Here is a 15,730-nt window from a genome sequence, read left to right as displayed (position 1 = left end):
AATTGGAAAAATTATGATTGTCATCTAATAGTTGTTACTTAAGTAAAATAACTTTATTGAACGAAGGCACACAATACTTCCTTCCCCATCTATTAGTTACTTTTGTCTTAGATATGTAGTATATCTAGTGATACACTAGAGATATGCTTTACAGTAACTTTTGTGCTGTTTCAGATTGAAGAGGCGAAAATATTACATGCCCAAGGGCGGCATGAAGTTGCCATCAGTCTGGCGAACTACATCTTACAAAATTATCAATTAAAAGAAGAGGCTTCAGATATATACCGTGTGATTGGGAAGTGGCTAGCAGAAACCAGATCTAGCAAGTAAATAAATTGTTACACTTTTATTTTGGTTGAAAGTAGTTTACATCAATGGTCGATATGAACTTTTTTCTGAAATCTCAACTCGGTCCCTTTTTTGTTTCTCTTGGATACAGCTCTAGAACAATTTTAGACAAGTACCTCAAGCCTGCAGTTTCGCTTGCCAAAAACCCGAGTTCCGAGATCAGCAAAAGATTGGTAGATAGACAAAGCCAGACTTGGTTTCATCTGGCCCATTATGCAGATGCTCTGTTTAAAAGTTATGAGGAGAGACTCTCTTCCAGTGAATGGCAAGCTGCAATGCGGCTACGAAAACACAAGGTCTCCACCATTTGCTATTACATTTCTTTCTCTCTGTAGTTCTTTTTTTGGTAAAAAAATGTCTGTTTTTCCCTCATTAGTGGGCACAGATAAATGAATAATTCATCTCTTCGCTGAGTTCATCTACAGTTTCAACTCCAAAGGTCGTTTTTCTTCTGTTGTGGAGGAAACTAACTAGCGTACTTATTTTTTCAGACGAAAGAGTTGGAGGTGCTTATTAAACGGTATAAGAGTTCAAAGAAGGCAAGTAGTTGTCTACCTCCGTTTGTTTGATCTCTGAACATCTCTTTGCATAGAACAGTATGATTGCCGGTCTAGAAAAGTCTCTCATTTTATTCCATATTTGGTATTTTACCGTACTAGGGGGAACAATCTGACTATTCACTGAAGATTCAAGAGCTGCAGAAGCAATTAACAATGGACAAAGAAGAGGCAGAAAAGTTGCAGGTGCGCTTTATTCCGCCCTACAATCTGGCTGCTACGGAAAAATAGTCATGATTTTTTCTAGATGGATGATATTTACCGATACATAATCTTTCCCTTTCTCCTCAATTGCTTAGGTTGACAGGGATAACTTTCTGAAACTTGCGTTGGAGGGGTATCAACGTTGCCTGCAAATTGGTGACAAATATGATGTCCGAGTGGTAAGTTATCTAAGTATTACAGTGAGGCTTTCATATAATGCAAGGTTTGAATTGATGTCTAGATTTCCAACACTATAACAGGCGAGGAAGTGTTTGAGTTGGCTTTAGAGCCGAATATGGAATTCCTTAGAATAGTTATAATTGTTAGGTTATAGCATCTAGTGAAGCTACCTTAATAGGAAATATCGACTCGTACAGATACGTGTAAGGTTTTAGATATACGCCTGATTTATGATAGAGTGACCTTTGAAACCATATATACTTTATACACTTTCGTTTTTGGGATTCATGTCAACACATTACCCAATAAAGATATTGGAGTTTTATCTCGCCTTAAAGACTAGTTGAGAGATTTAAGAACACGTAGTGTATTCCATTATGTTGCTGAAATACGGAAACATTTTTGGAACTAATTTTTCTTTCTACAGGTCTTTAGACAAGTATCCATGTGGTTTAATCTTGCCTCCCAGAAAGATGTTATTGATAACATGTTGAGCACCATTAGTGAGGTACTTGACTGACGGGGTCTGATTTTTCTGATATAGACTATAGAGAAGGAAATCTGTAGTCATTTCTCCAATTTTTTTGTTAAATCAACTAATCATCATCTCCCTAAATGTTCTTGCAGGTTCAGTCTTACAAATTTGTACCACTTGTTTATCAGATTGCTTCAAGGTTGGGTAGCTCTAGAGATGAATCAGGATCTAACAGTTTTCAGGTGGAATGCATTTTAAGTTGGTTATTATTGAAAACTTAATACCATAATGTGTCTAGCTAATATCTACGATTTACCACTTGCAGTCTGCTCTGGTTTCACTTCTCAGAAAAATGGCCATTGATCATCCATACCATACTATCCTTCAGGTTCTGAAGAAATGTTAAATGTTATATTTATTATTTATGTTTCAGTTTTCCTGTTTGGTTAACTGGCATAGAACTTGCTAGAAGTGCATAAGTTAAAACCACTGAATGTCCGATGACATCTCGACTATATGTGGTGAACAGAGTAAAGACCGTTTTGCTATATAGCGTGCCATGGAATACATTATTTGCAAGTGACTTTGTCCATCTTTTTTGAAGTTATTTTATGTATCTAAATGCTGGATACGTTTCTCGTATTTTCCTTTTGATTTTGTTCTAGCTTCTGGCTTTGGCAAACGGTGACAGAATCAAGGATAACCAACGCAGTAGAAACTCTTTCGTGGTTGATATAGATAAAAAGGTTGCTGCAGAGCATCTTTTGCAGGATGTATCACAGCATCATGGGCCTATGATTAGACAAGTAAACCTTGTTTTCATCTAGTCGTATGCATCATTGACACTTTTGCCTGGTTACTTAGCTGCAGATCGTGATTTTTTTTCTTTTTCAGATGAAACAACTGGTTGATATCTACATCAAGCTTGCAGAGCTTGAAACGAGGAGAGAGGTCGGATAATTCTATAAGAATAGCGGAAGTTTTTCCTTTTACTGTTTGCTGAATCAAAATAACATTTTCGGAACTCTTTCCTTCACAGGATACTAATAAAAGGGTACCACTGCCAAGAGAAATTCGTAGTGTGAAACAATTGGAACTTGTAAGCACGCTTCCAGTTATTCATTTGCATTCTTATCTAGTCTTGGCGTGATTATTAGCTTGTAGGACACCATATATGGAATTAAGACTTTAAATTTGACATCTAGAAATCTTGATAGGAAAGCTTCCCTGGGTCATTATGATAGGTTATACATACGACTGAAAATTGTTTAGCAAATGTTGTCCTATGTGTTGGTCTGATCCTAAATTGTTTCTTCCCGTAGTTACTTAACAAGATCAATTCTATTACTTAACAAGATCAATTCTATTCGTTGAAATTAGTCTTGCAATATAGTTTTCTCATTTGTGTTTTAAGTTGGTCGCTGAAATTAGTCTTGCAATATAGTTTTCTCATTTGTGTTTTAAGTTGGTACAGATGTTTCATTGCATGAGCTTGCAAGCATGTTTTCGGTTTCCTTCTTGATTCAGATATATATATATTTTTTTTTTTTGCTAAAACAAATCGCAATTCAATATTTCTTGATTCAGATATTGAATTGCGATTTTTTTCTCTATGCTTCTAACGTATCAGTCAAACTTGTATTGTCTTTCTTTCGTTTTGAGATTAGGTACCTGTAGTGACTGCTACAATTCCTGTTGACCGTAGCTGCCAATACAATGAAGGGTCGTTCCCTTCTTTCAGAGGTTTATCAGATTCTGTTACGTAAGTCCCTGTTCAATCAAAATAAAATTTTCCTTTGACATTTCTAGTTTAAAATAGTATCTTATCTGAGACGACATCTTCTGGATATGCAGAGTGATGAATGGTATTAATGCTCCCAAAGTAGTTGAATGCTTTGGCTCTGATGGTCGAAAATATAAGCAACTTGCAAAATCTGGCAATGATGACCTCAGACAAGATGCTGTAAGAGTTTCCTAATTTTTTAATCTGATTCTTACTTGCATTTTCTGTAATGCGGCACTGATCCATCTACTGGCAGAAAATTGAAAATATGCTGAGCTAGTCAAGCTATACAATTTCACATATATAATGGTCTACCTATGCAATGGTGTATCATTGTCTTCAGGTTATGGAACAATTTTTTGGGCTCGTCAATACCTTTCTACATAATAATCGGGACACATGGAAGAGAAGATTAGCTGTACGCACATACAAGGCATGTCTCTCTAATCTATTTCTAAGACGTCAGTGTCTTTAGAGAACGTCTGAACCATTCAGCAAGTTCAAAACCTTTTATAACTATATGTACATACATACGCTCAGGTTGTTCCTTTTACCCCAAGCGCTGGTGTTCTTGAGTGGGTTGATGGCACAATTCCACTTGGAGATTATCTTATAGGAAGGTTGGTCTTCTAAATTATTATTTACTGTTACATGGTACATTAATCACATTTCCAAGTCGTGACAGTTTGAATCTGCTGTTTGCATGTCAAATCACAGCTCAAGGGCTGGGGGCGCTCATGGTCGTTATGGCATTGGAAACTGGAATTATTCAAAATGCCGAGAACATATGTCGAGTGTAAGCTCACCTCATTTCTCAAATCTTCTTAGTTGGCCATCATTTAATTTTCATCAGTTAATCTTGGCTGAATGGTGGCTTGTAGGCAAAAGACAAGCGCAAAGCCTTCATGGATGTCTGCACAAACTTCAGGTTGCGTTCTTTGTGAAACTTTAATTTACTCCGGATTTAGCTGACAAATCCATCCCCTTTTCCAGGCCTGTCATGCATTACTTTTTCCTGGAAAAGTTCCTGCATCCTGCTGACTGGTTTGTGAAGAGGCTTGCGTATACACGTAGTGTTGCAGCTAGTTCAATGGCAAGTATATCCACATTTGATGATATTTTTTTACTCTTTCAGTTTATCATGGATGGGAATTTCAGTTTGTGTAGCATATATAACGGAAAAAATCATTCATACGGTCATACCCATCTAAATGACATAAAATAAGCTATCAGAGAAAGTGGAATACATTTAGGAAGCTGTTAATCTTAGTAGAGTTTAACTTTCCTATGTAATGAGGAAGCTATCAGAGAAAGTGGAATACATTTCGGAAGCTGCTAGTCTCATTGGAGTTTTAACTTTCGTATGCATTGATATCCAATAGAACATGTTGTATTCTTTGTTGACGCACCTGAAGTACATGTTCAAAAATTTTCCCCTCTGATTCATCTTTTTCCGAACATTGGGCGTTTGTTTTGCTATCAGGTTGGGTACATCGTTGGTCTTGGTGACCGCCATGCCATGAATATTTTAATCGATCAAGCTACAGCAGAAGTTATCCACATAGATCTTGGAGTTGCCTTTGAACAAGGATTAATGCTCAAGACTCCTGAACGGGTATGCTCTTTTCCATTTTTTCTCTTTAAATACTTTACTGGCCTCTACACGATTCTTATTTGTTCTTTCCGATGTGACAGGTCCCTTTCAGGCTGACAAGAGATATAATTGATGGAATGGGTATCACAGGAGTGGAAGGCGTTTTCAGGAGATGTTGCGAAGAAACCTTGTCTGTGATGCGAACAAATAAAGAGGCCCTCCTTACAATTGTTGAAGTAACCAAAACTGAAAGTTTAATTATGATGCTGAAAATATAAAAAACAAATATCGAATGCTTAATCAAGGTGGCTTGTTTTGCAGGTTTTCATACATGATCCTCTATATAAATGGGCATTGTCCCCTTTAAAAGCTTTGCAAAGACAGAAGGTGCTTCATGAAAATCATTTTGTGTTCCACTTCATTATGTTGTCGTGTTAATAATATTAGTATTTTTTTTCTATCCGTTTGAAGATGTTATCGAGTTTCTCACACGAATGTGTATTTGGTCCAGGAAACTGAAGATTACGATGGCGTGAACTTAGAAGGATTACAAGAGGAATTCGAAGGTAACAAGGATGCTGCACGTGCCTTGATGCGTGTCAAGCAAAAACTTGATGGCTATGAGGGGGGTGAGATGAGAAGCATACATGGCCAGGTAAGTTTTTTTGACATTTTTGATCAAAAAGCTCTCTAAGTCGTTCTTGGTTTCACAAGTTATCTGAAGTGTATTTGTTCAAAAACTGACTTGCTTTGTAGGCACAGCAACTAATACAAGATGCGATCGACACAGATCGTTTATCCCATATGTTCCCTGGCTGGGGAGCCTGGATGTAACTAACAACAACAGCCTTCTTCTACATATGCTCCAGTTTCTCTTTTAAGTAATGTTTGAAAACACTGCTGCCAATTTTGTATATTAACCCAGGAGGGTTTTGGAGCATTTTGATACATATTTTTGTATCATTGGGAACATGTATCTTGGGTTGGCGGTACAGTTGTAGGATTTAAGAGCTAATGGGCTCACTCGTTAAAGTACAATTCCATATCCAAAAAGAAAAAGAATATAACAAACTGCAGGAAAAATATCCTAAAGAACTGCAAATTAACAATAGGAACTTAATTATGAGTCTCCTTAATTATATGGTCAAGAAGGGTTTAAGATGTATAGTTTTTGCTAAAAGTATTACAAAAAACTGGTAAAATGGTTATATGAAACAAAATACAGTAAGCGAATTGGGCATAAAGGCATAAACTAACCACCACTATCATTTCTAGCAAACATGATCGATGTTGTAATCCAGATCTGGTTATATAAACACAAGTGAAGCAACTAATCTCACGCACTACAGTATTATTATTCGTCATGCTCATCTTGTGTAGAAGTTGTTCCCTAGACCGTATCTTATTTTTTTCTGAAACATAATATATTCTTCCGCATCATCTAATTTTAGATATGGGGTTCTTTTGGAAAATTCAAAACAAAGTTCAAAGAAAGATAGAGACCTTATTTTTTTCTGAAACATAACATATTCTTCCGCATCATCTAATTTTAGATGTGGGGTTCTTTTGGAAAATTCAAAACAAAGTTCAAAGAAAGATAGAGACACAAGCTTGAAAAAGGCTTTGATAAAGTGTCAAAGAAGATTCTAGAAGAGTCACTCGTGAGTAATCTCATGGAGAAAGCACTGCGCCCTTCAAAATTTGTAGACTTGAAAATAGTCAAATAATCAGTGTAACGCTCCACAGTACTCTACAATCCCAAGTCTCTTAATAACCCCCAAATGTCAAAGTGGTCAAATTAGATTTCTCAAATCTAAATGCAGACATCCGTGAAGGTTTTGCACTTGTCTTTTGCCTACAAGCCACCATTCAGCCAAAATTAACTGATGGAAATTACCGGATGTAAATGATGACCAACTAAGAAGATTTGAGAAATGAAATGAGCTTACACTCGAATATGTTTTCGGAATTAGGATAAATCAAGTTTCCAATGCCATAACGATCATGAGCGCCCCCAACTCATGAGCTGTGATGTGACATGCAAACAGCAGATTCAAACTTTCACGACTTGGAAATGTTTGATTGATGTGTAAATAATAATTTAGAAGACCAACCTTCCTATAAGATAATCTCCAAGTGGAATTGTGCCATCAACCCACTCAAGAACACCAGCGCTTGGGGTAAAAGGAACAACCTGAGCGTATGTATGTACATATAATTATAAAAGGTTTTGAACTTGCTTAATGGTTCAAACGTTTTCTAAAGACACAAACATCTTATAGATAGATTAGAGAGACATGCCTTGTATGTGCGTACAACTATCTTCTCTTCCATGTGTCCCGATTATTATGTAGAAAGGTATTGATTAGCCCAAAAATTGTTCCATAACCTGAAGACAATGATACACGCTTTGCATAACCATTCTATATGTTAAATTGTATAGATTTGCTAGCTCAGCATATTTTCATCACGAAGATTACATTCACTCTTTCTGATTTTGGAAGATCTTCTATGATATCCATAGAGACCAAACAAAATTTGGGTAGGCAATGGAATTGGCTGCAATAAGCCAGTTGGACTGAGGGTTGAATACTTATGTGTTTGACACACAGTGCATTTCCAAACACATTTTTGAACGTTTTCCTTCAGTTTAGCCAATGAGATAGTCTTTGGATCCTCTTGATAGTCTTAAAATTCTCAGTTCCCTCACAGATGTTGGTGTATCCCAACTCCTTATAGCATTTGTCTTTGACGGATCTGTTGCTACCCCAGAAGAAGATATAATTTGACCCATGTAATCCACTTGAGCCTGACCAAATGAACATTTCTTGAGGTTTGTAAACAAGGCATGGTTTCTCAAATTTTGCAGAACCCATTTCATTTTTGAGCATGCTCTTCCACTGATTTGATGTACATCCGTACGTCATCAAAGAACACCAATGCAAACTTTCAGAGACACGGCTTGAAAATATAACAACTCCATTCAATCATCCAAAAATTGGCTTATTACTGGAATTGGGGAAAATTATATGAAACTGTAGCTTTGTTGACAACTCTATAATCCACACAAAAGTGTCATTCCCCCATCTTTCTTATTGACTAGCAAAACTGGACTACTATTAGACATGTGGATTATACATGTTAAATACAATTTTCTCAATGGCTTCCATATGAGCATGGGGGTATTCATAAGGCTTGACAGATATATTCCGTTTACCCGGAATAAATCTTATAGAATGCTCAATTTTTTAAGTTGGTAAGTCACTGGTCTCTTTAAAAACTGATTGATTCTTCTCCAACAACTCCATTATCATCAGGAATGGTAACACCCGTATTTTCTTGGTCAACTCGATAAATTAAATCTCGGAAACCTCCACTTTGTTAATACTAAAAAACATGGAGCCATCTTCTCGTATATCCGTATATGACAAAAACAAATCCAATATATCCCTCACTAATCTCAATACCTTTCATCTTTTAATGAAAATATGAAAACCCGATTTTACCCTCATTCATTTACGAATTTTTTTTTTAAATATAATACTTTTCAAATTTTCAAATTTTAATTCTTTTCAAAATTTCAGAATTTCAAATTTTAGCTATCAATGTACAACTAGTCCAATTAGTTTAATAGTTATACTAAGTCTTACTAGTTATACTTATGTAAGTGTACTGAGTTCTACTAGTTATACTCAGATAGTTGTACTAAGTTCTACTAGTAATACACACGTAGTTGTGCTGAGTTTTACGTAGTTGTACTTATATAGTTACACTTAGTTATACTGATACAGTTCTACCAAGTTATACGAGTTCTACTGAATTAAGAACTACAAATATAATCAAAGAAACACATGACGAAATACAAAAATTATATATCCATGACTTATAGAATAAGAAACAAACTTAAATAAAGAAAACATTCAAAAAAACCCCAAAATTGAAGAAAAACCCTAAATGAAAGAAAAACCAGATTTTTTCATCAACACCGTTCTTCCATCTTTGTAGTTGATTTTTTTTTCTGTCGTCAGTTCAATTTTTTGTTCAGTCTTAAATAAAGAACGTGACAACGGATGAGATCCGAGATCTGATATTTCGTAGAAAGACATATCTAGATGAATGAAGAAGAAAGAAAAACTCAAACAAATGAAGAGAAAGAGAAATAGTGAGAAGATAAATAGTTGTAGTTTACAGAGAGAATCACACAAAAAAGAGAGAGGAAAAAGAGAAGAGAAGAGAAGTAAATGGAAGTGAAGAAAAAGAAACTGAAACACTTTATAATTAGGGTTAGGGGTAAATTGGTAAATGGATTGATTTTCAAATTTAAAATAAATCAAAACGGAATTATTATCAGAAGAAGGATATTTGAACTTTTCCATTTTGATTGAGGGATAATAGAGACAATTTTTCAAAAAATATGTCTCTAACACCAAAAATCCAATAAATATAATAAAATTGAAATAAATTCAATAAAATCATAGAAAGAAAGTGTCAACAGAAAATGCAATAAAATAATCTCCAAAGCATGAATCCGATATGAATCACTCTTGCTTGTCAATTTCACCTAAAAAGGAGAAGGAGGGTAAGTAACATGGGAGTGATTCTGTGAGATATGGATGCTAAACACACAAATCACTGACTTAGATATGAAACTCTAATCATGGAGTCTATCCCTAACACGAACAAGCATGTCGCGTAATGCGTAGCAAAAAACAAGAAATACGCCGATAGTACATATATAGCTAGTCTCTGCAACCTATGTTCTCCTCATATACAAACTTGTGTATACACAAAGTATGTGGGGGTACAAAAGTCCCTCTCCACACATCCAAATTCCCTTCGTATACATCGCTATGTAGTACAAAAATCCCTCTTTATACTTATGCAGCTCATATGTGGTACATAAGTCCCTCGATGTACTCACGTATGCCAAAATAAGTGTAGTACAAAAGTTCTTTTGTACTCCCACATGCTCATGCGTGGTATATAAGTCCCTTCTTGTACCCCTGCAATCTACACACAAAACATCAGTCATCACTATGAACTTGTTGTTATAGTCGGGTAGATGTTTTTTTATAATTAGTGGAGACATAAAACTATTTATAGCACCACTATTAATTATCACAATGACACTTAATTTCCAAATATTTCCTCTGATCTTTGTTTTGGTTGGAGTAGACCATCCCGAAAATGAATGTAATGATAACTCCATCACTTCTGTTATATCTTGTTGACCATTCTCTTGGGCATCATGAAAGTCTTCCTCATGCATTTCCATATCACATCTCTTAGCCATAATCATGACTTGCAATTGTTTGTTCTTACTAACATGTGTCTTAGACCATTTATCTGGACATTTAAAACAAAGACCATTCCATCTCTTGAAGTCACATCAGAGAACCTTAATTGACTGCATGATCTTGTTGCTTATTAGGCCAAGTTTTATCCCATGGATTTGGTTGTACTTCCGATAGTTGTTGTCTAGACTTCCAGCCTTGTGAATTTTCCACAGGTATTGTACGAAAAGATTGACCCGCAGCTTTGCTTTGGTTATAAACATCCTGACTCTTCATCGAAGTAAACATCCTACAAATTCATCAATGTCCTCTATCTTGATAACAACTGCGATGTGTCCTGTTAAGGTATGAGGTTCTTTGGTTTTAATAAACTCTTTCATTTATTTCTTCAGTCTGTTAAAGAAAATGTCAATCAAGTGTTCTTCATCCACTTTTACCTGAGAAGCCAACTCTTGAAACTCTCAAAACATATTCAGAAATTGTCACCAGTTATTGTATACCGAAAAACCTCTTCCCTGGAGTTTTCTCAAACGATTACAAACCTTGCTAACATTCTTCTTTTGATCTCATTCCAATCCGCAAACGCAAACAGTCTATATTCAGTCTCATAATTGTACCAGCTTAAAGTGTCTTCCTCTAAACTCATTGATACTATATCCATTCGAGCTGACTGTTGTAATGAGAAATCTAAAAATATCTCTCAGCTATTGCTAACCAACCATACGGATTCAAACCTCCAAAGATCGACATTTCTACTTTGCGAAATAATGCTTCATGACCTTCCGACATCTTATCTAAGGACTGATAACCTACCTCATGATTCATTCTAACAGGTTCCGAGCATTTACTTGATTGTTATGAAGCAAATCAGATTTAATTGCTTTGTATGGCGATTGAACAGGTCTTAGTGTATCAGACTAGAGCTTAACGTAGCTAGAATTGCCATCAAAGTTCCATCCATCGCCTCAATCTCCGTTTGTCACCTTATTCACCGTAACCACACGATTGTAACCATCGTATAAGTACTTGAACTTCTGATTCAGATACACTACCGAAGCGTCCAATTCACTGATCCGTTGATTGGAAGACTCGACATGCCGATCTTCTTCGGTTGATTTCGTCATCACGATGAGTTTAAGAAGTAGAAAGACGTTGTATTACTATATATGAATTCAAATGCAAATCTCAGTACGAAAAGGAAGATTTACATTTAAAGTAGGTAAATACCGTAACTGAGCTTAACCCAAAGCAAAGCTAATGAATTCCTTAACTACACACTTAAAGCCCAATCCCATAAGAATTATAAGCCCACTTATTTATTGCCAGTAAGAATTTGTTACAAGCTCTAACTAACTCTCCCGCCAATTCTAACGGCCCTCCTTCTCCATCAACTCTAACATAATGTCTCAACGCCTCTTCTTCTTCTTCTGCATTCTTTCCTCTAAGTCTCTTGCGGTAGTAAGCTCTCCATGGAAAATCAAATTTCAAAATATCATCAAGCTGAGTCTCTTACAGTGCACAATGATGAAAATAAATCTGACAAGCGAAAACAATACTTTGGAACCGTTAGTTTTGCAACGCAACCGTCTTAATCTTGTGTAACTGCATAGTTTTCCTAAGCACTTGGATTCGTGATATATATTCACGCCCGCCCGCCCGCTGCGGAAGCAACATAAGCGGCAGTCTAGGGAACAAAATTGTTTCAATTGTTTTTTTACAGCTAAATATGTCTATTAAGATATTTTTTTAAAAAACTCACCCAGTTGATTAAGATGCACATATTAATTTTGTTTGGGGCATCTAATAGTCATGAATTGTTGCGGAAATGGAATCCCTTAAACCCATTTTCCTTGCCTCTTTACTTGTTTTCACTAAAACATCAAAACATAAATGCGTGATCTACAAGACTACAAACGTCAAAACCATAAATAATGCGTGCTTAATAATACGCATCATTGTGTTTTATCAGAAACCATGCGTTCGAAATTTTCTGAAACGACAGAGATTTTTCATATATACATAAATGGATATATATCATGTATCCCTTCCAACTTTTAATTACGAAAAATCAAAAGATTTTAAAAGATTTTTTTTTGAAAATTCGAAAAAAATCTTGAAAACAAATATTCGTATACGGATTTTATTCTCTATATGCATGTCAACTTTCTATATAATATTTAAGGTATTTACGTTTAAGTAAGTTTTTATTTTGACTAAAGGTTTAAGTTAGGACTAGAAAATAGGGGTTCGACTAACATGGTATAGTTCGTATTACTGTCGGGTAAATATTTTCAAATATACCATATATTCCTTTTCAAACGATATACTTATATTATTTTTAAGATTAGTCAAAAATAAATTTAGTGGCAAAAAAACTTTGGTCAACTTACTATATATTGTTTCAGTATTTATATTATGTAAAGATTAGTCAAAAGTAAACTTAATGACAAAATTAAACTTTGGTCAACTTACTAAATATTTTCGACGACTTTGAACCAATTACAATTACAGTTACGTATATTTACCACTATAAATAAAAAGCTATTCAGCATATTTGAGAATAAGTTCATCACAAACTAGAAAGAAAAAAAAAGAACAAAACAAACGCTTGAATTAGAAAAAGATATGGGAATGATGAAGATAATAATGGTAACGATGATGATGACGCTGTTGGTTGGGACCATACGAGAGACGAAGGCTACATCTGCAGCATATGCGGCATGTGTGAAACATTGTAATGACTTGTGTTCACCCAAGGTTGGGGATAGGAATTGTGTCCCTAATTGCATCTTTTTTACATGCGGTCCTCCTCTTCCAAAAAATATTCGTCATCCCAAGGTAAATATACTTTTATAATTAACTTTTTTCTACATGTACTACATGTATACTGTGTAAATTTTTATTTAATTGTTTATAGTAATTTTTAATATATTTTGTGGCTCTTAACAGGATGAAGGATCCACATAATCATTAAAACCCCGAGGATCAAATGTTATTGACTTTTTGGATCTAACTGAAGCTGTTAAACTTAAAGATCAATCAATAACACTATTGTTCCTAATTTTCATCAGACATTATGATGTTTTAGATGCGTGACGGCTTATTTGTTGCTACTACTATACGATTTATAATATTTTGGTTTGGATTGGCAGTTTTTCTGTTTGATTTTTATATATAATTTTAAGTTATGATATTGCTAGATGAAAAATACCACATCAAATGACAAATTACTATAAACACCAAACATGTAAATACAATATTTTTCTTTGACCGGTCAGATTAATTGCAAGAAACTCTATTGTATTGCTTTATACTTTTAATGCCAATTTCAAATATTATTACAGTTAAGAGTAAAGAGATCATAAGATGAAAATATATAACAACACAAACTATTTACTGAAAACATTTTAAAATATATATATTTTACATACATTTATCTAATTAATTTTATTTTTACTATATTAAAAACTAATTATTAAAATTGTAATCACACTTGATCATAGTTACTAGAGCTCTAATCATTTTTCTCTGCTTAGAATATTCTGTTATTCTATTGGTTTTTAAAATTTACTAGGGTTTTTTTTCTGTGCTACGTGGATTACATTTTTTTTTTCACTTTTTAAAAATCTGTTTAGATTTAAAATAGTTTTACATAATTTAACCCAAAAATTTTAGAATGTCTAACACAAAAAAACAGACAGTGATAGTTCTTGATATGATTGGGCGTTCTGGTCCCATTCGGATTCTGTTCGGATCTATTCGGGTCTCTGGTTTTCGGGATTAAATATTTTAGTCACATTCGAGTATTTATATAAATTCCGGTTATGGTTTGGGTTCGGTTCGGATCTTTGTTGTTTCGGTTTGGGTTCTGATAACCCATTTAAATTAATTTTTAAAATCTAAAACTTATTATATACTTTAATTTTCTCAAAAACTGAAACAAAATAATATATTGCATATAAATTTTAATAATTTATGCCAAAATACCTAAACTTAAAATATCAAGTTTTGGCTTGAATATTTGGATAGAGAGAATAAATAGATATTTCAAGTATTTTTAGTGTTTTGAGTATTTTTTAACTATTTTAGATATTTACTTTTAACTATTTATATATATTTTCAAGTATTTTAGACAACTTCATATTTTGGATATTTTTTGATATGTTAAATCTAAATTAATTAATGTATTAATGTATATAAATCTATTTCGGATATATTCGGATACCCAAAATATTTTGGTTCGGGTTGGGTTCGGTTCCAGTTCTCTAGATACCAAAATTTTGAGCCAGTTCAAATATTTAACCAATTTAATTTCTGATTTTGTACTTTACTTTGTCGGACAGATTCAGTTTGTTTTTTTTTCTTTAGATTTTTTCCCCAGCTCTAGCTCTTGATTTGATGAACTTTACTTTGTAGCTGACGCAGTACAATAAAACAAGGTGATTTAAGACGAAATTCCAAATGATAAAAACATTGTTGAAAATTCCTAAAAAATACCCGATGAAACTCTGTAAAAAAAAAGCAAAGAGAGAGAGAGTCATCGGGAATTCTTCAGGAATTTATATTTAAAAATGTTTTGTGAAGTTTTCAAAACTTGTTTTAAAAACATTTATATATTAATAATATATTATCATATTTTAAAAACGTTTGAATAAAATTAAATCTATCTTGATTTTTTTTAAAATATTTATTACATTTAAAATGTTTTAATTGTTATTTATATTTTCAATTTAAAACATTTCAAAAAATTTACATTTAAAAAAAAAAATCTTACAAACTTTTCAAAAAGGTATGGACCTCCTATACTAATTTAAAATATTTCAAAAAATTTACATTTTAAAAAAAAAATCTTACAAACTTTTCAAAAAGGTATGGACCTCCTATACAGGAACGCCGTTCCGGTTCTTGTGGACTGATAGCAATACTTCTTTGGGGCCTTACCCCCAGAGTTTTCACCAACCAAACCTTCTCAAGGTTCAATACAGGGATTTCGGACTACGATGAGCGTACAAGAGTTGGTTCAGCAACCGGGCCAAGAATCCTTCACGTGTCTCCATCCTCATTATCTGCAAGTCCCAAACACTAGGTATGATTTCCTTTTTAAGAGTATTTTATTATTTTATATTCAATATTTACTATTAATTAATTGTGTTCAATTTTGGCTTCGGAGGTTTTAAGTTGTCAAACAACAGCATCAGCAAAAGCATTCTAAGGATGGAGTACCATATGCCAGAGAATAGTTATCCAACGTACAATGACATTCATAATTTTAAGCGCAATCGCTGGTTTGAGAAA

The 15,730-nt window shown here is 34.1% G+C and overlaps 1 protein-coding gene across 3 annotated transcripts in view; it reads left to right on the top strand.

Moving 5' to 3' along the window:
* The window catches only part of LOC106335109 (serine/threonine-protein kinase ATM), a gene marked incomplete in the record, with an annotated part of 18,786 nt that extends 12,607 nt beyond the window's left edge, over positions 1–6,179 (top strand). For all 3 annotated transcript variants that reach the window (XM_013773537.1, XM_013773536.1, XM_013773538.1), the window contains 23 exon segments: positions 175–326; positions 440–644; positions 840–887; positions 1,008–1,091; positions 1,205–1,288; positions 1,717–1,797; positions 1,917–2,006; positions 2,090–2,152; positions 2,430–2,570; positions 2,659–2,715; positions 2,804–2,863; positions 3,432–3,526; positions 3,619–3,727; positions 3,891–3,980; positions 4,088–4,167; positions 4,265–4,343; positions 4,429–4,475; positions 4,541–4,640; positions 5,031–5,162; positions 5,243–5,377; positions 5,463–5,528; positions 5,653–5,796; positions 5,898–6,179. In XM_013773537.1, coding sequence (XP_013628991.1) covers positions 175–326; positions 440–644; positions 840–887; positions 1,008–1,091; positions 1,205–1,288; positions 1,717–1,797; positions 1,917–2,006; positions 2,090–2,152; positions 2,430–2,570; positions 2,659–2,715; positions 2,804–2,863; positions 3,432–3,526; positions 3,619–3,727; positions 3,891–3,980; positions 4,088–4,167; positions 4,265–4,343; positions 4,429–4,475; positions 4,541–4,640; positions 5,031–5,162; positions 5,243–5,377; positions 5,463–5,528; positions 5,653–5,796; positions 5,898–5,975 — 2,220 coding nt within the window.
* Between the last annotated feature and the right edge of the window lie 9,551 nt (positions 6,180–15,730).

The sequence above is a fragment of the Brassica oleracea genome, chromosome C3 (genome assembly GCF_000695525.1).
Source record: "Brassica oleracea var. oleracea cultivar TO1000 chromosome C3, BOL, whole genome shotgun sequence".
Lineage (NCBI taxonomy): Eukaryota > Viridiplantae > Streptophyta > Magnoliopsida > Brassicales > Brassicaceae > Brassica > Brassica oleracea.
This window is presented reverse-complemented; position numbering and strand designations above follow the sequence as displayed.